General features: G+C 47.4%; 1 protein-coding gene across 1 annotated transcript; it reads right to left on the reverse strand.

Annotated features, from left to right (window-relative positions):
- Positions 1 to 9,472: 9,472 nt before the first annotated feature.
- Positions 9,473 to 20,863, reverse strand: LOC149275518 (uncharacterized). The gene is made up of 5 exons (XM_089504636.1): positions 20,807 to 20,863; positions 20,550 to 20,714; positions 20,345 to 20,468; positions 18,820 to 19,888; positions 9,473 to 10,334 (listed from the first exon to the last, which is right to left on the reverse strand). Exons 1-5 carry the CDS (start codon positions 20,861 to 20,863, stop codon positions 9,473 to 9,475), a joined length of 2,277 nt encoding a protein of 758 aa, XP_089360762.1.
- Positions 20,864 to 26,244: the final 5,381 nt, after the last annotated feature.

Raw genomic sequence — 26,244 nt, forward strand, 5'->3', positions numbered from 1 at the left:
TATATTCCTCATATTATATATTATATACTCTCCGGCCGTATAACTAATCCCGTCCTTATAGCCCGTTATATCCTGTATATTCCTTATATTTTATATTATATACTCTCCCCCCGTATAACTAATCCCGTCTTTATAACCCGTTTTATCCCTGTATATTCCTCATATTATATATTATATCCTCTCTGGCCCGTATAACTAATCCCGTCCTTATAACCCGTTATATCGCTGTATATTCTTCATATTATATATTATATACTCTCCGGCCGTATAACTAATCCCGTCCTTATAACCCGTTATATCCCTGTATATTCCTCATATTATATATTATATACTCTCCGGCCGTATAACTAATCCCGTCCTTATAACCCGTTATATCCCTGTATATTCCTCATATTATATATTATATACTCTCCGGCCGTATAACTAATCCCGTCCTTATAACCCGTTATATCCTGTATATTCCTCATATTATATGTTATATACTCTCCGGCTGTATAACTAATCCCGTCCTTATAACCCGTTATATCCCTGTATATTCCTCATATTATATATTATATACCCTCCTCCCCCGTATAACTAATCCCGTCCTTATAACCCGTTATATATCCTGTATATTCCTCATATTATATATTATATACTCTCCGGCCGTATAACTAATCCCGTCCTTATAACCCGTTATATCCCTGTATATTCCTCATATTATAAATTATATACTATCCGGCCGTATAACTAATCCCGTCCTTATAACCCGTTATATCCTGTATATTCCTCATATTATATGTTATATACTCTCCGGCTGTATAACTAATCCCGTCCTTATAACCCGTTATATGCTGTATATTCCTCATATTATATATTATATACCATCCTCCCCCGTATAACTAATCCCGTCCTTATAACCCGTTATATGCTGTATATTCCTCATATATTATATACTCTCCGGCCGTATAACTAATCCCATCCTTATAACCCGTTATATCCTGTATATTCCTCATATTATATATTATATACTCTCCGGCCGTATAACTAATCCCGTCCTTATAACCCGTTATAGCCTGTATATTCCTCATATTATATATTATATACTCTCCGGCTGTATAACCAATCCCGTCCTTATAACCCGTTATATCCCTGTATATTCCTCATATTATATACCCTCCTCCCCCGTATAACTAATCCTGTCTTTATAATCCGTTATATCCCTGTATATTCCTCATATTATATACTCTCCGGCCGTATAATCCCGTCCTTATAACCCGTTATATCCCTGTATATTCCTCATATTATATATTATATACTCTCCGGCCGTATAATCCCGTCCTTATAACCCGTTATATCCCTGTATATTCCTCATATTATATATTATATACTCTCCGGCTGTATAACTAATCCCGTCCTTATAACCCGTTATATCCTGTATGTTCCTCATATTATATATTATATACTCTCCGGCCGTATAACTAATCCCGTCCTTATAACCCGTTATATCCTGTATATTCCTCATATTATATACTCTCCGGCCGTATAACTAATCCCGTCCTTATAACCCGTTATATCCTGTATATTCCTCATATTATATATCATATACTCTCCGGCCGTATAACTAATCCCGTCCTTATAACCCGTTATATCCTGTATATTCCTCATATTATATATCATATACTCTCCGCCCGTATAACTAATCCCCTCCTTATAACCCGTTATATCCCTGTATATTCCCCATATTATATATCATATACTCTCCGGCCGTATAACTAATCCCATCCTTATAACCCGTTATATCCTGTATATTCCTCATATTATATATTATATACTCTCCGGCCGTATAACTAATCCCGTCCTTATAACCCGTTATATCCCTGTATATTCCTCATAGTATATATTATATACTCTCCGGCCGTATAACTAATCCCGTCCTTATAACCCGTTATATCCTGTATATTCCTCATATTATATATTATATACTCTCCGGCCGTATAACTAATCCCGTCCTTATAACCCGTTATATCCCTGTATATTCCTCATAGTATATATTATATACTCTCCGGCCGTATAACTAATCCCGTCCTTATAACCCGTTATATCCTGTATATTCCTCATATTATATATTATATACTCTCCGACCATATAACTAATCCCATCCTTATAACCCGTTATACCCTGTATATTCCTCATATTATATATTATATACTCTCCGGCCGTATAACTAATCCCGTCCTTATAACCCGTTATATCCTGTATATTCCTCATATTATATATTATATACTCTCCGGCCGTATAACTAATCCCGTCCTTATAACCCGTTATATCCTGTATATTCCTCATAGTATATATTATATACTCTCCGGCCGTATAACTAATCCCGTCCTTATAACCCGTTATATCCTGTATATTCCTCATATTATATACTCTCCGGCCGTATAACTAATCCCGTCCTTATAACCCGTTATATCCTGTATATTCCTCATATTATATATCATATACTCTCCGGCCGTATAACTAATCCCGTCCTTATAACCCATTATATCCTGTATATTCCTCATATTATATATCATATACTCTCCGCCCGTATAACTAATCCCCTCCTTATAACCCGTTATATCCCTGTATATTCCCCATATTATATATCATATACTCTCCGGCCGTATAACTAATCCCATCCTTATAACCCGTTATATCCTGTATATTCCTCATATTATATATTATATACTCTCCGGCCGTATAACTAATCCCGTCCTTATAACCCGTTATATCCCTGTATATTCCTCATAGTATATATTATATACTCTCCGGCCGTATAACTAATCCCATCCTTATAACCCGTTATATCCTGTATATTCCTCATATTATATATTATATACTCTCCGGCCGTATAACTAATCCCGTGCTTATAACCCGTTATATCCCTGTATATTCCTCATATTATATATTATATACTCTCCGGCCGTATAACTAATCCCGTCCTTATAACCCGTTATATCCTGTATATTCCTCATATTATATATTATATACTCTCCGACCATATAACTAATCCCGTCCTTATAACCCGTTATATCCTGTATGTTCCTCATATTATATATTATATACCCTCCTCCCCCGTATAACTAATCCCATCCTTATAACCCGTTATATATCCTGTATATTCCTCATATTATATATTATATACTCTCCGGCCGTATAACTAATCCCGTCCTTATAACCCGTTATATCCCTGTATATTCCTCATATTATATATTATATACTATCCGGCCGTATAACTAATCCCGTCCTTATAACCCGTTATATCCCTGTATATTCCTCATATTATATATTATATACTCTCCGGCCGTATAACTAATCCCGTCCTTATAACCCGTTATATCCCTGTATATTGCTCATATATATACCCCTTTAGTCTGATCTTTTTTTATGGAACTCACGGATGTAGAGGACCCGGACGCGGTACATAAATGGCCCTCTCGGACTAATCAGCCAGCTACATTGCCTCCCATAACCTCATTGAAGGTAGAATTCCCACATTTATTGTTTCCTCCCCGAGCAGGACGTGAGGAGGTACAGCAGATGGTGGACCTCACACAATACATCGACCTGAATGCCGCCATAGACAAACACTCCTGATAACAAATGTTTGGAAAAATGAAGTATTGTGAAATTACAAACGGAAAAAATGTACAATACTGGTCCATATTAATAACAAGACAATAAAATAAAATAAAAATGGAAAGGGGCCGCCTCGCCGTCAGAGGATGGACCAGGGAGGGTTCACGGCCTGGTCTGTTTCCATAGAAACGAATATCAGAAAAGTCTCTATAACAACAAAAATTGGTTTCAGTCCACTCTTGGTACCCCCCATACAGTTCAACCAGCTTAGAAGCATTTACATTACATCTTAAATATTTGTCATGATTAAACAAAGTTTTGTCTCAAAGTCCATTTTTTTCCCCCGAAACACGATGAGAACTTCTAGAAACACAATCTCAGTTTTTTTGTTTTTTTTTCATGGTTCGTCTCCAAACTGTACTTTCTTCTGCTTGGAATATAAGGAGCTTCCCGCAGGGCAGGAAGTAGAGGGGTTTAGGCTCCATTACAGGGCAGGAGTCATGGGGTAGCCAGACTATATTGTTAATATATACCCCTACCCTGTTGCCATGGTTCCCAGAAGTTTCTTTGCGCCCCCCCCCCCCTCACAAAATGAGATAAAATGGCCAAAAAAGATCAGGACCAAAGGGCAAAGCCTCTCCCGCGTTCTTAAGATGCGGACTCTTTCTCTCGCAGGTGAATCCTGCGGTGCCGACTCAGACTCGACTGGTCGATGAAGCCTTTCCCGCACTCCGAGCACTGGGACGACTTCACCCCGAGGTGAATTTTCTCGTGCGCAAGGAGGTTTGAGCTCCTTTTAAAGCGTTTCCCGCACAACTCGCAGCGGAACGGCTCCTCTCCTGCGTGTGGAAACAGAGACACATTAAGTAGATCAGCCACTAGAACATCTCACCCACTCGGACTACCTCTTTGCTACGATTTCCCATCATCCCATCTGTTGTAGTTACCCCAATTACCCGTGTGAATGCGTCGATGGGTGACAAGGTGTGAGTTCCTGGCAAACCGTTTTCCGCACTCCGAGCACTCGTACGGCTTCACTCCTCTGTGGATCTTCTGATGAGCGGCCAGATTTGACTTCTTACTGAAGCTCTTCTCGCACTCGGAGCACTGGAAGGGCTTCTCTCCCCTGTGAACTCTCAGGTGGGTGAGGAGGTTGGACGTGCGGTTAAAACATTTGCCACAAATAGCGCAGGACTTCTCCTCCCTGTGGTTCTTCTGCTCGTGCCGAACGAGGCAGGTCATGTTGATAAAGCGCTCTCCGCACTTGGGGCAGCCGAAGGGCTTCTCTCCGGTGTGGCTCCTGAGGTGCGTGGCCAGGTGCGGTTTGGTCGTGCAGCCTTTCATGCAGATGGGGCACATGAGCGATTTCTCCCCTGTGTGCTCCCTCTCGTGCAAAATCAAGTCGGCTTTATACGTGAACTCTTTCCCGCACAGAGGACACGTCAGTTCCGCGTCAGACGTCTCACTGGTGACGAGCTTTGAAGCCACTTCATCCTTCACGCTTGCTGACCTATCAATGTCTTCGTCCGACAGACTCCCTTCTTCCCCGGACTCCGGTTCGTCCTTGATAAGGAAAGACGTGGACTCCTCTTCTTTAATTTCCACCTCTCCTGGCCTCCTTTCTTCACACGAGGCTGTTATATCGTCTTCGGGTTTCACGCCCTCACTTGGCTCTGGTTGTTGCGTGTTTATTCCCGCTGAGTTCGGTGGGTTAGCTGGAGTGTGAGATCCTCCTGCCGTACTGGATCCGTTACCTAGAAGCAAACACAAAAGCCTGAAGAAGTCAGCAGGGTGAAGATAGAACCCGCCGGCAGATCGGCCCCGCTTGGTCGAGACTATTTGATGTCCTCCTGGTTATTGAAGGTCCAGCAGCTAAAACCTTTTCTGTGCATATACTTCCCAACTTTTTATTAAAGCGTAGACTGCCTTTGATAAAGCATTCAGACACTCTCTGGTGTCCGTCTTCTGGCCCCTGCTGGAGACGAAAGAGCTTTGAGCTCTCGCTGGCGCAGGAAGTAGAGGCACAGAAGAGGTTTTATCTCACTCACCCCCAGCAGCAGACACAGCTCGTGGAGGAGAAAGCTCTTCTCACCTAATGAGCTGAGAGGCTGGTGACTCTTTGTCTTCTCGTCCTTGCGTCCTTCAGAATTCTCCTCCTTGGAGAAATAGACGGTGACATCATCACACCTTACAGGAACCTGAGACACACAATGAGCCGTCACCATCCAGACACACGCCTCGGTGTTACTGTATAACGTCCCGTTCCCAGCAAAGCTCACCTCTCCATTGAGAAGTTGAATCATCTTGTTGGACAGCTCCAGGATCTTCTGCTCATGGTTCCTCTTGTTGATCCGCGGGTGAGATGGAGGCACCGGGCTGGCGCTCCGGGCCCCTGGGGGTCCGTCAGACACACGGAGGCTGCTTCTGGGTTCTTGCTTCTTTTTGGCAACAACATAATTCTACACATTCAGAAAGTATCATGAGATGACATAGAAGTGACGGCTTCTGGGCTGTAGACCATCTACTGCGCATTGTAATTTTTTGTAATACCCCGCCGCTCTCTCCGTGGGGTCGCTCCAAGGACCCCTTGGGATGGCGGGTATCTGGCACAAAAGACATTTTAGAAGCAAGTCTGCAAAGGGGGCAAGAAAATCCCCTGAGAGGTGGCACAGGTTACACAAAGATGCCGCAAACCCAAGGCTATGAGGTCAATAACGATGCCATAAATCCGCCCCATCATATATGATGTCATAGCATAGAAGTTACCACCCCCCATAGGTCACCGATATATAACGAGGGTCCCGAAACTCCTCACCTCTCCGGTCAGAAGCGAGACGATCTCCAAGGAGACGTTCAGGACCTTACCGGTCGCCAGCCGGCCGCCGTGGCTCATTATCAGACGCCGCTAGAAGCCTCTGAAAACAAAAGGCTGATTCAAACTATTTAGGGACAGCGTAAAATGGTAAAAGGAACGTTATCTGCCACGCTACGGCCGATATACACATTCCTACCCCAGTGCGTGAACACGGGGCAAGTCTCGCATTACTGCCTCAGGCTGGGGGTATGTATCAGAGGGGGGGGGGGGCATGTGTATTTGCCCAGTCCACTTTTAACCCCTTCCCTCCTCATTTACCCCCTCTTATCTGTGGCCCCCATTAGCTGCAGGGCTCCCTCAGACCTGCCCAATCTGCCCCTTTAGCTGTAACTGCCTTCTAGAGGCGAGGCGCGGGTATATTACGTCACACAACGCCCGCTCCCCTCCCAGGTAGACCATCCGATTCCCGTGCCCTCTCTCCGTTATTAACGGTAAACGGTCACCGACCTCCTCGGCGGCTCCCGGGACCAAGCTTAACCCGCAGCCGTGCGACGTAAAAAGCACGCCGACGAGATCTACGCACAAGAGACACGAAACGCGCTGCGCGGCGGGCGACATTTTGTTGGTGGCTGTTGCTAGGTTACCAGTAACGGCTGTCGCTCTGTGCCCCTCATAGTTAGTAGTAGTTGAGGGGAACGGACGACCCAGCGCCCTCCTGTCTTCTACCCTGAACCTTTACAGGCAGAATTGCAGACATTTCCTCATAGTAAATACAGGAGAAAAATGCTTCATTAATTATCAATTAATAATTATCATCCTTATTAATTAGCTTCCACTGTTTAATCTAGATTCCTTCTGCGTGTGCAGCCATTTTGTGTCTTTGGGTCCCTCGCTGCGCATCGGGGATCTCCTCAGATCAAGGCCGCAAGTTAAGAGGAGACGAGGAATTTACTGGGGACTGACGTTAATGGGAGTTCCAGCTGGAAAATAGGCGGGGAGTGGGGCGAGTCAAATCCCCGCTCCCGCAGCCCAGAGGATTCCGGTCCTGACCCCCAGAACCAGAGGAGCAGCGCTCAGACATCGGGGGGAACTCCCATTAATGTCAGTGGGACCGCTCCGCTTACGTCAGTGTGCAGTCCTGGCCGCTTCCCTTTAAATTGGGGTGTTTCCCGCGGGACCGCCACCGACGTCACGGGACTGCCCACTTACGTAAGGGATGTAACAGGTTCTAAGGACGGGATTAGTTATACGGTCGGAGAATATATAATATATGAGGAATATACAGGATATAACGGGTTATAAGGACGGGATTAGTTATATGGGCCGGAGAGTATATAATATATGATATGAGGAATATACAGGATATAACGGGTTATAAGGACAGGATTAGTTATACGGCCGGAGAGTATATAATATGAGGAATATACAGGATATAACGGGTTATAAGGACGGGATTAGTTATATGGGCCGGAGAGTATATAATATATGATATGAGGAATATACAGGATATAACGGGTTATAAGGACAGGATTAGTTATACGGCCGGAGAGTATATAATATGAGGAATATACAGGATATAACGGGTTATAAGGACGGGATTAGTTATATGGGCCGGAGAGTATATAATATATAATATGAGGAATATACAGGATATAACGGGTTATAAGGACAGGATTAGTTATACGGCCGGAGAGTATATAATATGAGGAATATACAGGATATAACGGGTTATAAGGACGGGATTAGTTATACGGCCGGAGAGTATATAATATATAATATGGGAATATACAGGGATATAACGGGTTATAAGGACGGGATTAGTTATACGGCCGGAGAGTATATAATATGAGGAATATACAGGATATAACGGGTTATAAGGACGGGATTAGTTATACAGTGGGAGAGTACATAATATATAATATGAGGAATATACAGGGATACAACGGGTTATAAGGCCGGGGTTAGTTATACGGCCGGAGAGTATATAATATATAATATGAGGAATATACAGGATATAACGGATTATAAGGATGGGATTAGTTATACGGCCGGAGAGTAGGAGAGTATATAATATGAGGAATATACAGGATATAACGGATTATAAGGACGGGATTAGTTATACGGCCGGAGAGTATATAATATATAATATGAGGAATATACAGGGATATAATGGGTTATAAGGACGGGATTAGTTATACAGTGGGAGAGTATATAATATATAATATGAGGAATATACAGGATATAACAGGTTATAAGGACGGGGTTAGTTATACGGCCGGAGAGTATATAATATGAGGAATATACAGGGATATAACGGGTTATAAGGACGGGATTAGTTATACGGCCGGAGAGTATATAATATGAGGAATATACAGGATATAACGGGTTATAAGGACGGGATTAGTTATACGGCCGGAGAGTATATAATATACAATATGAGGAATATACAGGATATAACGGGTTATAAGGACGGGATTAGTTATACTGACGGAGAGTATATAATATATAATATGAGGAATATATAGGATATAACGGGTTATAAGGACGGGATTAGTTATACGGCCGGAGAGTATATAATATATAATATGAGGAATATACAGGGATATATAACGGGTTATAAGGACGGGATTAGTTATACGGCCGGAGAGTATATAATATATAATATGAGGAATATACAGGATATAACGGGTTATAAGGACAGGATTAGTTATACGGCCGGAGAGTATATAATTTATAATATGAGGAATATACAGGGATATAACGGGTTATAAGGACGGAATTAGTTATAGGGGCGGAGAGTATATAATATATAATATGAGGAATATACAGGCTATAACAGGTTATAAGGACGGGATTAGTTATATCAGTTGAAGAAAAAAGTATAATCTATGGAAGTCCAATAGAAACATATTATGCTGCTCCGATCAAAAGATATAAAGCTTTATTAATCCTCTAAAACACGCACACAAGCAGCAGTACGGCTCAAATAAATCATTTGCTGCATGTTAAGATAAATATCTAGATAAATAAAAGCTAATAATATCCTGGGGGGGCTAATCATAGGTGCGACTGTAAAGTACTTTCTCTCAGAGTGTGGACTTTCATATGCCTACTCAGGTAACTCTGACATCCAAAACATTTGCCACACTCGGGGCACGCAAACGGTTTCTCCCCGGAGTGGACGCTCTGATGCGTGAGAAGATGAGAACTTCGGGTGAAGCAGTTCCCGCATTCGGAGCACGCGTACGGCGTTTTCCGGGTGTGAATCCTCTTGTGCTTGGCGAGGTGCGAGCTGTTGTTGAAGCTCTTCTTGCAGACCGGGCAGGAGAACGGCTTCTCCCCCGTGTGGATCCTCTGATGGGATATCAGGTTGGAGCTACTGATAAAAGACTTCCCGCACTCGGAGCACACAAAGGGTTTCTCCCCCGTGTGAATCTTCCGATGCCGGACGAGGTACGAGTTATCCGAAAACTGCTTCCCGCATTCCGTGCAAGAAAAGGGTTTCTCGCCCGTGTGAATGGTCTGATGGGCGAGGAACCGCGAGCTGCTCGTGAAACACCTCCCGCACTGCGAGCAGGCGAACGGCTTCACCCCCGTGTGGATAGTCTGATGCCGGAGAAGGTTTGTTTTAATGGTGAAGCACTTGCCGCACACGGAACAGGCGAACGGCTTCTCCCCGGTGTGTATCCGCTGGTGGGTGATCAGGTTGATTTTGCTGGTGAAACGTTTGCCGCATTCGTCGCAGGAAAACGGTTTCTCCCCGGTGTGGATCCTCTGATGCTTCAGAAGATGCGATTTGTAGGAGAAGGCTTTCCCGCATTCGTCGCAGGTCAAATTCTTGACTTTGTGAACCCGCCGATGCTTGGACAGCTCAGAGCTGCTAGCGAAACACTTCTCACACTGTCCGCAGCTATAAACCCTGCCCCCGCTGCTCGTCCTTTGGTGAGAACCAACCAATTCCAAGTCAATACTCGTCTTGCGATCATCCTCGCTATCCTCCCAACCACCACTAGGGGTGCCTTTTTCAGTCACGCTCGTTTTGGTGGCCGAAAGGTCTTCTTCTTCCTCCGATGACACGGACTCCTCTTTAATACATATAGTGATATCCGTCGGAGTATAAACGTCGGTGGGTTTGCTCTCTTTCCTGGAGTCCGAATCCCGTTTAGCAGGAGATGATGTACAGAGATCTCTGGGAATTTTCGTCTTCTTCACAAGTTCCATGTTCCTCACAGCTTTTAGCTCTACCTTCTTCACTTTACCCCGGGTACTTTCTATGTCTTTTTTAAGGTCACCCAGGGAAGAAATAGGATTACAAGATCTGTCATCTCTATCCTTGACCACGGATCCATCTATTTAAAATAAAAATAACAAATACATGAAACAATATATTCGAGGTGCCTTTATTAACGATGATTTTTTAAAACAACTTTTCAAATTTTACTTTTTACCATTTAGAGATAGGCCGATGCCTGGAAAAAAAAGCCTAATAAAACAAAAAAAAAAACATAGAAATAAAAATAATCAAGGAATCTAAAAGCATAGTTTCTCCAGATGGGACAACGACCGAACTATTTCCTACCTTGAGAAGGGTGGGGATGGTCACTTCCCTTCATCACGTCCCTGAAAAGCTCCTTGTGTCCTTCTAAATACTCCCACTCCTCCATGGACAAAGAGACGGTGCCATACTCAGGAACCTGAGACACACAATGAGCCGTCACCATCCAGACACTCCATAAGAGGACATCATCCTGTCCATCATTGACCCTGTGTTTTCCCCCAATAAACATTAGTGGTTTTGCATCCGGTCCCTTGTTGTGTTATCACTCTGGTGGAAGCACCTTATTCCGAGGACCGTGGTGGCTACCAATCAGTAGCCGGCCAGAGTGTGAGGAACATGTGATGACTGAAGACCCCATCGTTGCTGTCACACACCTGCCTCGGTGTTACTGTATAACGTCCCGTTCCCAGCAGCGCTCACCTCTCCAGTCAGCAGGGACATCATCTTGTTGGTCAGTTCCAGGATCTTCTGCTCGCGGTTCCTCTCGTGGGTCATCGGTCGAGATGGAGGCTCGGTGACACCTCTGCTCTGTGCGAGGCTGCGTTTCGTCACAACAACATGATCCTATCGATTAAGAACACAGTTTTAAGAAAGCAGAGAAATGAACCCTCTGAGATCAAACAATTTCTGCTGGACTTCCATTCACAAAACATCCACCAGCCTGTCTGTGACCGGAGCTGGAAGATCTGGATCAAGGCATACATTTTAGAATCGTTTGGTTTAGCAGGTAGAAATTCCATTAGAAGTTTCTCCCCCTTTGGGGGCCATTATGATACATTTGGCAATAAGTTCGGCTTGGGGGAGAGCCAACAGGAGAAAGAGACATTTAAATTGATCAGGAAGCGGGAGGGGTGCGCGGGTCGTGGGTGGCGGGAGAGGAGCGCGGGGAGCAGGAGAGGAGCCGCCTGTAACTGTACTGCTGTCAACGTGATCTCAGCGGATCCTTTTCCTAAATAAAATTGCCAATTAACCCTTTCACCTGTCCGGTCAGCAGGTAGATGATCTCCAGGGCGAGCTCCAGGAGCCTCTCGTGTATCTGGGTCCTGTCCTGGTCCATCTTCCCCAGCTCAAGGGGCTGCGGCCGCTGTACGGATCTTGTCGTATTTCCAATTTAGGGTTAAAACTGAAGAGAACGAAGATGTAAGAAACACAACCCAGGCCGCCCCCCTCCGGGGCCACCCCCCCCTCTGGGGCCACACACCCCCTCCGGGGCCACACCGCAACTCAAGAGAACACAGAGAGACTTATAACCGGCGTATCTCCAGCACATTCCGCAGAAGAGATCTGTGGAGTTACACAGAGGAGGGGGAGGACGCACTCAATAAGAGAGATGAGGAGGTGGGAGGGCAGCCTAAAAGGGATCAGCGAGTGGGATGGCACCCTAAGAAAGAGAGAAGGGCAAGTGGGAGGGGAGAGAGAGAGAAGGGTTTGTGGGTGTGCACAAAGAGGGGGCAACTGGGAAGGAACACTCAAAAGGAGAGAGGCTGGGGTGGGAGGGCACAAAGGAAGATAAAGAGAGAGAAGGGCAAGTGGGAAGGAACACTCCAAAAAATAGAAGAGGGGTAGGACGCCACAGAGGGGAGAGAGAAGGGCCAGGGGGGCACACTTTCAAAGAGATGGGAGGGCAGAGGAAGAAAGAGGGATAGAGAAGGGCACACTCAAAAAGAGAGAAGAGCAGGAGTGCACATAGAGAGAGGGGGCAATGGGAGGTTACACTCAGAGACAGGAGGGGGTGTGCCAGGGCACACTCAGAAAGAAAGGGAAGGAGGAGTGGAAGAGCACACTCATAAAGAGATGGGTGAGTGGAAGGGCACACTCAAAAAGAAAGGGAAGGGGGTAGGAGAGCATATTAAAAAAAACAGACTGGGGAATGAGAGGGGCACTCACACAGCTGGCTGAGAAGGGAAGGGCACACTCACACCGGGCATACAGCCCTGTGTTCCCTCCCACACACCTGGCACGTACCATTTGCCTGCCCCAAGTACCCGCGCTCCGCCTCCCCTGTTCTCTCAGCCTGAATCGTACGGCCGTATGGTGACGTTATTACACGAGGCCCGATATTGCGCAGGCGCGGGGACTGCCGTTACCACGGGAGACGAAAGAAACGCAGCGGCGGCGGGGGGGGGGTACGCGCGCTCGTTCATTCACTGCGCATGCACTCTCTACGAACTACGACTCCCGTGACCCTTTGCTCGCGTGCTCATCCGCGCAGTGTAGACATCAGGCCCCCGGCGTGTACAAGGGGCCGCATGTACCAGCAAGTCACATCTGCCCCACTTCCTGACCTTGGGGTATAACAGTATTTTATTCTCTTCCATGCGTTAATACCCCCTGCAGGGGGCAGCACTATACCTGCGCACAGCAGTGACACGTATGGAAAACATGGCTGCTGCTGGGGGACCCCGGCATGAGGGGCCTCCAGGACCGTTTCGAGACACTTGGCATTTCCGTTAAATAGAATAATTGTATAAAATAGTCTGCTGAACACGACGTGATCATCCCCTATAATAATGAGTTTGGAGGGTACTAGTGGGTACTGCGCATGCGCGAGATGCTCAGCACGATACTGCACGCGGGAAGTGACGGCACGCACAGTGCGGTTCCTCCTGCTAGGCGTTGGTGAATACGCATGCGCTGCAGAGTCTGCGTCTGCACCTGGGAACTACATTTCCCATGATCCCTCGCACCGCAGCTGTCCGTTATCCCGGTTCTAGACATGCGAGAGAGCTGAAAGGAGTAGTAGGGGCAGAGCTCGGCCTGTAAAAGAAGATCAAAGTTTAGGTGGGTGTGGGGTCCTCGTCTTCTCAGGCGATGCTCAGTATCACTATGGGCTGGGGGGTCTGTGCTGCTGATATAATGGGGGGGACTCAGTATCACTATGGGCTGGGGGGGTCTGTGCTGCTGATATAATGGGGGGGGGACTCAGTATCACTATGGGCTGGGGGGGTCTGTGCTGCTGATATAATGGGGGGGGACTCAGTATCACTATGGGCTGGGGGGGTCTGTGCTGCTGATATAATGGGGGGATACTCAGGATCACTATGGGCTGGGGGTCTGTGCTGCTGATATAATGGGGGGGGATTCAGTATCACTATGGGCTGGGGGGGGTCTGTGCTGCTGATATAATAGGGGGATACTCAGTATCACTATGGGCTGGGGGGTCTGTGCTGCTGATATAATGGGGGATACTCAGGATCACTATGGGCTGGGGGGGTCTGTGCTGCTGATATAATGGGGGGATACTCAGTATCACTATGGGCTGGGGGGGTCTGTGCTGCTGATATAATGGGGGGGGACTCAGTATCACTATGGGCTGGGGGGGTCTGTGCTGCTGATATAATGGGGGGGGACTCAGTATCACTATGGGCTGGGGGGGTCTGTGCTGCTGATATAATGGGGGGATACTCAGGATCACTATGGGCTGGGGGTCTGTGCTGCTGATATAATGGGGGGGGATTCAGTATCACTATGGGCTGGGGGGGGTCTGTGCTGCTGATATAATAGGGGGATACTCAGTATCACTATGGGCTGGGGGGTCTGTGCTGCTGATATAATGGGGGATACTCAGGATCACTATGGGCTGGGGGGGTCTGTGCTGCTGATATAATGGGGGGGATACTCAGTATCACTATGGGGTGGGGGTCTGTGCTTCATGCTGACGAGCAGCTGCCAGTCATCGCAGTTAATTTCTTTCAGGCTGATATTTGGGTAGCTGGGGTCTTTTCTTTGAGCGGACTTGGCGATGATGAACAAAGACAGGGGTCAGATGGCTGAGAGGATCCTGGACCTCACCCTGGAGATCATCTACCTGCTGACCGGAGAGGTGAGGGGGCCCCGTTGTATTTGGTCCAAGCCAGCAGTGGATCATACCATTCTGAGGTTAAGAGGTCCGCTTGTCGCTAAAGCTGTAGTTCCTCTTGGTCTCTTCTGTCCATCTTTAGGATTACGTTGTTATGAAGAAGTCCAGTGAGACCCTCAAACACGGCAGCAGCCACCACTCACAGGAAGACTTCACTCGGAAGCAGACCTCTCGCTTGGTGCCTCCGCCCCATTTGCTGATGTACGAGAGGCGGTATGACAAGAAGATCCTGGAACTGACCAACCGGATCATTCACCTGCTGACCGGAGGGGTGAGAGCTTCCCCAGCTAGGTCTTTACGGGGAGGGTCTGGTTTCTATGACGTCTTGAGTTTTGTGTTTCTCCCCCTAGGAGTGGGAGTACTTAGAAGGACCCGAGAACGACGATAAGGAGGTGAAGAGCCACCAGCCCCTCGGCTCCGTAGGTGAGAGGTGTGCGGGGGTCATCTCTAGTACTTGGAACGTGCAATACTTTGGGTTATTTTTTTTTTACATTTTATTTTTCTGGAATCTCTCTTGGAACTGGATGGCGCCCTTATGATGTCATGGTGACATCACTGGAGTCTGATCATTTAAAAAAATTTTCTCCCTCTTTTTGTACCCTCCATGGCCAAGTCACTAAGCGATCACAGCAGGGTGCACGTGGACATGACGAAAACCCTAGAAGGGCAATCGTTTGGTCCTATATTTCTTTTTCTTGAAATAAACATCTAGAACTCGAATGTCCAGGTTCCTCCCCCAAACCGTGTCTTCATAGCGAGATACGCTTCCACTTATATATGAATCTATTGCAGGACCGGACGACACAGTGACGATAGTCAGCGACGACGACGAATGTTCGGACGACAGCGACATCGTTTATAGTGATGCTCCACAGATTCCTCAAATTAAGGAGAACACGATCTCGTACGGCCAAGGAAGTTCCCAGAAGACCGACGCAACGTCCCCTTCGCACCAAACCTACACGGAATACGGCTCTGTAAGTATTGAAGAGAAGCTCGTCCCAAGGAGCAAGGACGTAGGCGCCAAGACCAATCCACCTAGACAATACTCGCCGGTTATTATTGAGGAAGGACCGATCTCATGTGATGATGACGACGATGAACTTACAGACACGGACAGTTACCCACACACACATTATACGTCTGGGGCTATCGAGGAAGAACCGCCTTCGTGTGAAGACAAGGTTCACGTAGAAGTCAATGCTCAAGGTTTTTATAACACATCTGAGAACCTCTCATTCTTGAAGAACACGGAACTCCCAATCGATCTCCATCGTAGAACCTCCTTCAACCAGAGGCTGAGGATCTACACCTGCTCCAGGTGCCAGAAACGCTTCAGCGGTAATGCCGATGTTCTCAGTCACGATAGAATGGAGATAACTTGCTCTCGATGTTCTGCAGGAAGCTCTTATGATTCCCCGCTCCTCATAGAACAGGTCTTTAGAACGGTGGACGACCTCTACATGTGTCCCGAGTGCGGGAAATGCTTCACGCAGCTGTCACACCTTCTCCTGCATCAAAAGATCCACGCGGGGAGCTTCTTCTCCTGCTATGAGTGCGGGAAGCGTTTCGGGCACAAGAAGAACCTCAACAGGCACTTGAGAATCCACACGCAGGACAAGAAATACGCCTGCCCCGTGTGCGGGAAATGCTTCTCGCAAAAAAACAACCTGGCCACTCACCAGAAGATCCACACGGGGGTGAAAATGTACTCGTGCCCCGAATGCGGCAAATGTTTCCGCCGGGGCTCCCACCTGGTTATCCACCAAAGGATACACACCGGAGAAAAGCCCTACGCGTGCTCCCTTTGCGGCCGAATGTTCGGGGACAAAAGCAACATGAATAAGCATTTGAAGACCCACGTCGGGGAAAACTCGTTCCAGTCTCCATAACACGAGTTCCTCTTTCTCATTGGTCGTCATGTCTGTTGATCGTTCTATGGCCTCGTCGTTGAGATGACCTGTCCTACTACCATTAGACTGGATCTACCCGGGATTAATTCTTTATCTTAATGTCCTTAGAATGTCCGGGACGTTCCATTTTTTTTTTTATACATTTAATGTAATGTATGAGGCTCCCACCCTCCGTACCGAAACTTTAGTGATCTCCGCCTCCTGCGCCTGTCTGCCTCATCTACATTCTGCGTTGCCGGGGGGGGGGTGCATTTTGGCCGGACCGCACCACCGAGAGCGCTCTGCAGTCTTCTGATCCGGTTTTCCAGACACCCTGGAGACGGTAAAAAAATACAAAACCCCGATTATAGGCCGCACCCCCACTTTAAAGATTTATATTCTGGGGAAAAAGTGCCCCATAATAATCAGCCTATAATCAGGCTAATACGGTATATATATATATATATTTTTTTTTTACTAAGATGTCCAATCTTGGTCAACAAAAAAAATATATATTAGTTCAATTTTACTTATTTTTTTTAATTTAGAATTTTAAAATTTTAAATAAAAAAAAGTTGAATCTCAGATTTATTTGGTAAAATTAAATTGAAATTTGAAACGTTGAAATCTAAATGGCAGACGTGGTCGGGGAGGGGGAAAAAGAAATCTATTTTATTCCTACTAACAGGTCAGTTTTTATGTATTTTTTCTATGTAGCAAGCATTTTTTATATATTTTTTTTCTATTATATATGCATCGCGTCTGTGTTTTAGTCCGTCACGCGTTTTATTGTTTTTTAGGGGGGCCGTATCAGTTAAATGTATATATTCCGGTCCTCCCTAGAATGTCGAGGTTTAAGTTGCCATGAATGTTTTGTTTTATGCCAATGAATTAAAAAAAAAAAAAAAAAATTCTGTAAAGATGCAGTGTTTTTCTCAGCGCCACAACACCCAGTAAACATTAATTTCCGAAAAACCATGTTTTCTAGAGCCCTCAAAAAGTATCCCTGCGCGGCGTCCATATTTCAGGGGTCAGTAATGACCAAAAACTTCAGAAAGCAAGGCTTAGAGGTAAGCGATAAAGGGGCAGAAAAGCAAGCAGGGTGGGTTCCGGGCTGTATATCGAGGGGCTTTAATACCACTTTACAGATCTATGGTCAGACCTCTGCTAGAGTAGTGGGTACAGTGCTGGAGTTCCCATCTCCAGAACGATAACATTCTGGAGAGAGATCAGACGAAGTGACTAAAAAGGGCAACGGTTAACAGGAGAAAAATGATCAGGAAAAACTGAGGGATGGGGAGAGAAAAGGGGGGGGGGGATGGGGAGAGAAAAGGGGGGGGGGGATGGGGAGAGAAGGGACGGGAGACAAAAAAAAGGATGGGGAGAGAAAGGGGATGGGAGGAAAAAAAAAAAAAAGATGGGGAGACGAGAGAGGGGGTGGGGGAGAGACGAGGGAGAATATTTAAATACACAAAAGGAGTAAACAAAGGACAGAAGTGAAGATTATTTCAAAGGAGGAAATGCGTTCCAAGAGGCTGGAATCTAACACTAGAGGGTCAGAGGCTTGGGTGTGATATAAAGAAGTTTTACTTTACTGAAAGTGGAACAGCCTCCCAGCAGAAGCGGTAGAGGGTAACACAGTGAGGGGATAGGCATACGGCTCCTGAATCTAAGACAAGACCAACCACTGATTTAGGTTTGAGTCTTTACAGCAGGAGAAACGGGCGACTAGACGGGGGCCGGATGGGGCCGATCTGCCGGCCGTGAAGGATCAGCAACCTCCAGTGACCTTGCACACTCATCCGTTGACTTCAGTCTTTTCCAAACTCTTCCGGTGATAAAGAAGGGGCTAAAACCTGGCGCGTAAATGATTAGGCTGAGAGTGGGATTCAGGGTGTAGCCCCCCTCTGTGGACATAGAGATGCTATGGGTAGGGGGGGTCTGGATATTAATGGGATGACACAGAGCCGAAGGAAGGAAGCGGAAGCTCATGGACTGTTCTCCTCAAGTCTACGGCGGCAAACAATGCGAGAAAAAGGCGCGTAAAATCACATGCGATTTATTTAAGTAGGACGAGAAGGTTCCGGAACGTTACGATGGCTTCTTCCCCTCGTGCTGCCTCTGATGTCTGAAGAGATTCGAGGTGTTGGTGAAGCTTTTCCCGCACTGAGGACAGGGAAATGGCTTCTCCCCCGTGTGGACCCGCCGATGGATGATCAGATACGCGTTATTCGGGAAGTACTTCCCGCACTCCGAGCACGAGAACGGCTTCTCCCCGCTGTGGGTCAGCTGATGTCGGGTGAGATGGGGTTTTTGGGTGAAGCGCTTGCCGCATTCCGGGCAGCCGAAGGGCTTCTCCCCCGTGTGAATCTTCTGGTGGGTCAGAAGGTGGATCTTCTGGATGAACGCTTTCCCGCAGTCCGCGCAGCCGAAGAGCTTCTCTCGCGAGTGATACTTCTGGTGCTTCAGGAAATCCGAGTTGTAGAAGAAGTGTTTGCCGCATTCGGGGCAGATGAATAATTTGTCCGAGGAGTGAACCCTCTGGTGCGTAACAAGTTCCAGTTTAAAGGTGAATTCCTCCCCGCACTCAGAGCAAGCCAGCTTCTTCCCGTTATGAGTCCTCTGGTGTCTAACGAGGGCCGAGTTACTCGTAAACCACTTCGGACACTCCAAGCAGCTTAACGTCCTCTCCGGCGGCTCGGGAGATGCAGAAGAAGACAGATGACTGTTCCTCTCAAGGGCGTAAGCAGACTCTGTGCCTGTGAGCGTATCTCCTATGGGTACGTGAAGGCCATGGTGGGGGAAATGCTCTTGTCCATGGAGGACCTCAGGGCGAGTAGACCCCATCTGCGAAGTTTGTTCTGTGAAATGTCCTTCCTCGGCTATGGCTGATTCCTCACTATTTATACATTTCGGTCCGGCGGGTAGAAGAATATCTTCACGGGTGAGGTCTGCTTCTTCACACGTGGAAGGTTCCTCCTCGGTAATATTACACGGCCGCGTTCCTTGCTGTTTTCCGGGGGGTGCGGACGTTACTGTGAGACAGAGTTCTTCCCGCGGAGAGGATTCCATGGTCGGGTTCCCTTTCTTTTTCAGTTTGTCCATCCACAAGCACCTTTTATGACCAGGTCCTTCAGATGTTCTGCTGACCACCAATCCGTCTCCTGGAACATATAATTAGCAGGACACGAGAAGTCATTGTATTGACCGTTATCAGTGAAAGACGATTAAAAAAGGGCATTAACGGGCAATGGTTTTTCGGGTTTTAACCCCAAATCATCTTTATGTACTTTTACAAAGGTTTTGAACGCTGCCTGAGCTAACTGTCTCGGGTAACCTCTCAATGGTTCTTAGGCGGAGTTTTCCAGGAAGCTGCTGGTCTGAAGCAGGTGTGATAGTAGCCGTCATGGTCAGACGCGGCTCCAACCCGGTCTAATATCCCTTTTAAAACATCACAGGGTCCATCACAGAGATAGGTAGACACGAGAAGCGATAGCCAAAGTGACAGGACTTGATGAACAAGGGCTGTACTGAGATATATCTGATGGGCCCCTCACACGTCTTATCCAGGTTACCAAACGCTTAAGAAGTAAAACATGAGTCGTCATATTTCTTCTTACCCGGAGAGCCGCGGGGCTGGTGGGTCTCCATCATCACGTCCCTGTAAAGCTCCTTGTGTCCTTCTAAATACTCCCACTCCTCCATGGAGAAATAGACGGTGACATCATCACACCTCACAGGAACCTGAGACACACAATGAGCCGTCACCATCCAGACACACGCCTCGGTGTTACTGTATAACGCCCCGTTCCCAGCAGCGCTCACCTCTCCAGTCAGCAGGGACATCATCTTGTTGGTCAGTTCCAGGATCTTCTGCTCGCGGTTCCTCTCGTGGGTCAGCGAGTGAGGTGGAGGCACCGGGCTGGGGCTCCGGGTCCCGGGGGGCCGGTCTGGGTCATGGTCACCAGGCTTCTTTACAAAAGTGTATTCCTGTTTATTAAGAAAGATGATGATAATCCATACGCAGTCATTCATAAATGAAGAGTATGAGTACAGAAGAGATGTCCCCATCCCCCGCTCACCTCTCCGGTCAGCAGCGAGACGATCTGCAGGGCGAGCTCCAGGATCCTCTCGGTCATCGCCTGTCCAGATCTCCGCGAGGACCTTCTGCGTTTGGCTTGAATTTTGTGTTTAAAAAAAATGTAAATTAGATGCCAAAGAATCAACGAATCACGCGATAAACCCTGAATTAAATCGCACAGATGGGGGAGGGGCTGATGGCGAAACGCATCGGCCACCACGACCATAAAACCACGTGCTGCTGTCCTCCGAGGCCCCAGTGCATTGTGGGAGCCCACGTGACAGCGCCACCGTATGTATCATAAAGGAAGTGCACGTCTCCCTGTAACAGGGGGCAAAATACTCGGGCAAAACATATGATTTTCTAAAAATTAACATTTCTGTATCGCCAAAGAGCCAGAGTTTTAACTTTAACCAGTAAGAACAAAATTATTGAGACTTATAATAGCCCCATGGGGCAAATAGGTGGCGTGGGGGTTATTTTTAATGAAAAAGCTGAGTGAATGTACCCCCATCGGACATTAATTAGGCATTCTGCAGCCCCTAGGCCCTGAACACTTACCTGTCAGCCTGCGCCCCTCTGCACTCATTACAGGCTCTGCACACATCACTGAACTCAGCCTGCCCGGCGCGGGGCATCACGGGAGATGTAGTCCTGGTCGGCAGAACAGCGGAGGACCCTCGATGCCGTACGCGCAGGCGCTCGCGTGACCCGGTTGCCATGGGGATAGTGAAAGCGACGGGTAGCGGTGGGCGTGCGCATGCCTGGAGTTCAAAACACGAGAGACATCACCCCTTTTCACTGCAATATGTCTCCGAACGGTAAATTCTCTCGCGTCCGGTCTGTTACTTTCTTTTGCCCCTGTTTAGGATTACAGTAGTAGTGCAGGCTGTGCTGAGTCTGGGCACAGATGGGCAGGTAGGTGGTTTCCCCAGGGAATATAATAGTAAACACACAGTGTGGTACTCAGTATCACTATGGGATGGAGATATACTGACATATACTGACATATGTTATGTGTTATTATTATATTATTGCTAGATACTCGGCACTATTATGAGGCTATTACCCTATTACCTCTCCAGCGATTGGATAAATGCAGCCGGGTACACCGACCTGGGCCAATGAGCCAATGGGGTAATAAATACCAGAAGGCCATCCTAAACCCCGACGGACGCCCCCCCAGATGGGGTTAAACCGCCAGTAGGTAGCTATGAGCCTGTAGGCTGTCTGGGTGGCAAAACAGGACAGGTTTTAGAGGCCACGTCCGGTCCGTTTCTGACCCGTTAACGCTCACCCCAGAGCCCACTACCCAGTCCCTATACTTTCTGGCATGGGGGGGGGGTATTTGCTGGCTTTCACACTGCAACACAAACCAGCAAAAAGAAAAAAAATCATTAAAATAAAACAATAAATAATCATTTAAAAAAAAAAATAAAGTGAGCTAAATGATGTCATTGTGACATCACTGGCATTAATAACATGTTCAAGAGGTCTCTGCGAGAACCACTAACCCTACTGCGCTGATAACGGTGTACGGTAAAAAATATACAAAAAAATATAAAAAGCTAATAATAAAAAGGAAAATAAACCCTTACATCCCATCGCCCTAACACAACCTCTAAACAACAGTCTAAATCTTCAGCTAATCACCCAACTATGGTCTGAAAAGAAAGCTCTATCTCTCCTTGAAAAAACAATATATAGTTTACACGGGTACACTATTCACAGGAAAAGAGAATCATCGCTGAACCCACAGAGCGCAGAAATGGGACTGAAGGGGTTAAACGTTACTTCCGGTTTTGCGTTCCAAGCCCCTGCAGTACTTCCTGTGTATCGGGAAGCTGCAGACCGGGCCGCTCTCCTGTAAGGATTGCCGGGATCGGAGTCATCGGTGGCCGTTTGTTTTTAATCCCAAAATCACATAGGGATGATGGGAGTTCTCTCTTTTCCTTGCCACACGGATATTGGGAGTTGGAGTCCTCGTTTAAAGTGTTTGTTGATGGCTGTCAGAGCCCAGTGCGGGGCGGGAGGCAGGCGAAGGGGCATCTGGCAGGGGTGAGGGACGTCAGTAAAGAAGCATAAAGCCAGCGAAGACACGACGCCCCAGTCACGCTTTATTGGGACTGAGCGTATTTTATCAGGGAACAGGAAAGAGTTAACACGACGGACCCTCGGCTAACGAAATGGATTCCATTCCGCTCAACAATGGCGCATACGCAACAGAGGCGCGGGGATTAGTAACGGCACAGTGGACCAGACGGCGAGTCACCCTTAATACAGAGACAAAAGGGTTTAATACTAAATATTACAATTTAACCCCTGCAGCCCCAGTAATCTTCCTAGAATACGTTTATTGGGTCCGAAGATCCTGCGCGCGGACGCTGTCTCTACCTCGTGCGTGCATTCCGGTGACTAACGAGGTTGGTCTTTTTGTTAAAACCTTTGCCGCAGTCCGCACGCTCGTGTTGTTTCTTCGCGCTGTGAAGCTTGAGGTGCCGATAGAGGTTTGCGTTCCGGTTAAATCGTTTCCCGCACTTCGAACAGGAATAAGGCTTCTCCCCGGTGTGAATTCGGAGATGCTGGACGAGGTCCCTGTTCTTGGTAAAAGATTTCCCGCACTCGGAACAGCGATGGGGCTTCTTCTGGGGGTGAATTCTGCGGTGTTGAACAAGACACGAGTCGCTTTTAAAACGTTCTCCGCACTGGGGACAGAAATAAGGCTTCTCCTGGGCGTGAATACGGAGATGCCGCACAAGATGCAGGTACCTCGTGAAACATTCTCCGCACTCAGAGCAGGAATAAGACATCTCCTGGCTGTGAGTTCTGAGATGATGGGCAAGGTGTGAGTTATTGCTAAAACTTTTCCCGCACTTAGAACAGAAAAAAGGCTCCTGAGTGTGAATTCTTAGATGTCTTACAAGGGGTGCATTCCTGTTAAAACGTTTCCCGCACCTGGGGCAAGAATAAGGCCTCTCGTCTGTGTGAATACGCTGATCCCTAACGTGCTGAGAGTTAGAACTTTTCCCGCAGTCCTGAGAGGAGGCCGCCGATCTATCATGGATGGTCTGATGTAGAAGAAGATCAGAGTCTCTGGTAAACCGTTCCTGACACTCGGGGCAGCTATATGTACCCTCATCGGGGGGTGTTTCACACTGAAAATGTGTGTTACTGGTTTGGGTTTTATCAGTAGAAGTAGATTCCTTGGGTTCGGTTGGGATCCAATAATCTTCATTGGAAGCGGATTCCTCCTTTACGTGGACAGACGTATTATCCCCCCCGTCGTGCTCTGTGTGCGTATCGGGGGCTGAGACATTTCCGTCTTCATCTGAGGGGGGTCCGTCCTCATTACGAGTCGATGTGAGCTCTGTCTGTGGAGACTCCGCCGGGTCACAAATGTCTGTCTCTTCACATGAGGCGGATTCCTCCTTAATAAAATGAGACGTCTTACAGTCCAGCGGAGAATTAGGGGCTCGATCTCTGACCTCGGACGCGTCTGTCGGAGAGAAATCATCAAATTAAGTGAAGCAGCCGCTTTCCCAAACAAGCAGATTTCAGAGTCTCTTTCAGATAAATGTCTTCTACCTGCGGAGACGCCGCCATTTCTAAACGCTCCCCGTCTGGCAGAATCTTTAAAACTCGCAAGTCTTGTTGGGTAACAGCGGCCCCGGCTCCTGAGATCTCTCGCGGCTGCCTTATTGCCGAGTATTTATTATACGGACCTCACATTTTACAGGTTATTTGTTACAGTGAAGATGCCTTAATATCTACACACAGACCGCAGGGATTAAACCTCTTACCCGGAGAGCCGCGGGGCTGGTGGGTCTCCATCATCACGTCCCTGTAAAGCTCCTTGTGTCCTTCTAAATACTCCCACTCCTCCATGGAGAAATAGACGGTGACATCATCACACCTCACAGGAACCTGAGACACACAATGAGCCGTCACCATCCAGACACACGCCTCGGTGTTACTGTATAACGTCCCGTTCCCAGCAGCGCTCACCTCTCCAGTCAGCAGGGACATCATCTTGTGGGTCAGTTCCAGGATCTTCCGCTCGCGGTTCCTCTCGTGGGTCAGCGAGTGAGGTGGAGGCACCGGGCTGGAGCTCCGGGTCCCGGGGGGTCCGTCTGACAGATGGGAACTCCTACGATGTGTCACATACTCATCACACTTTTTCGCAACAATATAGTCCTACAGAATAATAATGATGATGATGATTATGTCGGTGGTGAAGTGGTTCCTCTGCCCACTCTAGAAGCCAAATACATCTACCGACCATCTTTTTGGACCAATCACGCGTGGACTGGGCCCCCTATAACATGTCTCCTCTGCCTATTGATTATGTTGATTGGATTATTGGAAATATCTTCCTTGAACATCATATTTCCCAAAATTATAAAATGTTACTTATGGACCAACCTAGGAGGACCACCTCAGCCTATCGACCAAGCAAGGGCTGCACTTAAATCGTCTACCAAATGAGTGATGGGCTAGTGCTGCGAACACTGCCAGTGAATAATGGCATCACTTCTTCACCTCTCCTGTCAGCAGGTAGACAATCTCCATGGTGATCTCCAATATCTCCTCAGCCACCCCGATCCTGTCCTTGTTCCTCCCAGCTGAGTCTGCCAAGGTCCCTGAGACACGGCTCTGATCCTCGTGGGCGGGGCTGAACTTGGTGAATCCGGCCCATTTCTGCCATTAGATACATATACTGTGTTTAAAAAAGACCAATAAGTCTATAGCGTGACCTGGGCGACCCCTGAAGACGATTGGCTTATTTAGAAGGGTATTTAGCATTTCTTGAAGGGTACATCATTTGCACAAAAAAAAGGTGGCGTCATACAGCGCTAAGACAGATCTGCCCCTGGCCCCTTGTAGAGACTCAAGCCTATCCCATGCATGTTTAATACCCTCACTGTATTACCCCCCCAACAGATGGCTCCTTAGTCTAAGACTAAGAACCATTAAGGTTTGAGCCTTTAGAGGCTGATGGCATTGGGCCAGACATCACCTACCATTCCTTGCTGCTTTGACCACTGACCCCTGCTGCCCTCTGACGGGAGCGGATCCCGCTGGGGTTTCCTGGCTGGTGGGCCCCTGTCGCCTTCCTGCCGGGGGGAGAATATGGTGGGTATGGAGTCCTTCTTCATGATCCTCTTTTGGACAGCCTGGATGGTATAGCAGTCGTCGGTGAAGTGCTGGGAGCAGATGCGGAAGAGGTCGCTGCGCTTCCCGTCATAGACCCGCCGGGCGAAGTCGTCGAGGTCCCCGAAGCTCTGGCCGGCCTCCTCCATCTGCTGCAGCCACCTTTTGATGACGTCCAGGTTTTTGGGGAAGACGTGCAGTGTCACGTCCCGACATTCCACCTTCTTTCCGGAGTAGTACTTGCAGTTGTTGACGATGCAGTTGGGCATGTTCTTGGCTTCCCTAAAA

This window comes from Sceloporus occidentalis, unplaced genomic scaffold, assembly GCF_023333645.1.
Source record: "Sceloporus occidentalis isolate IW3139 unplaced genomic scaffold, rSceOcc1.0.p SCAF_282, whole genome shotgun sequence".
Taxonomy (NCBI): Eukaryota; Metazoa; Chordata; class Lepidosauria; order Squamata; family Phrynosomatidae; genus Sceloporus; species Sceloporus occidentalis.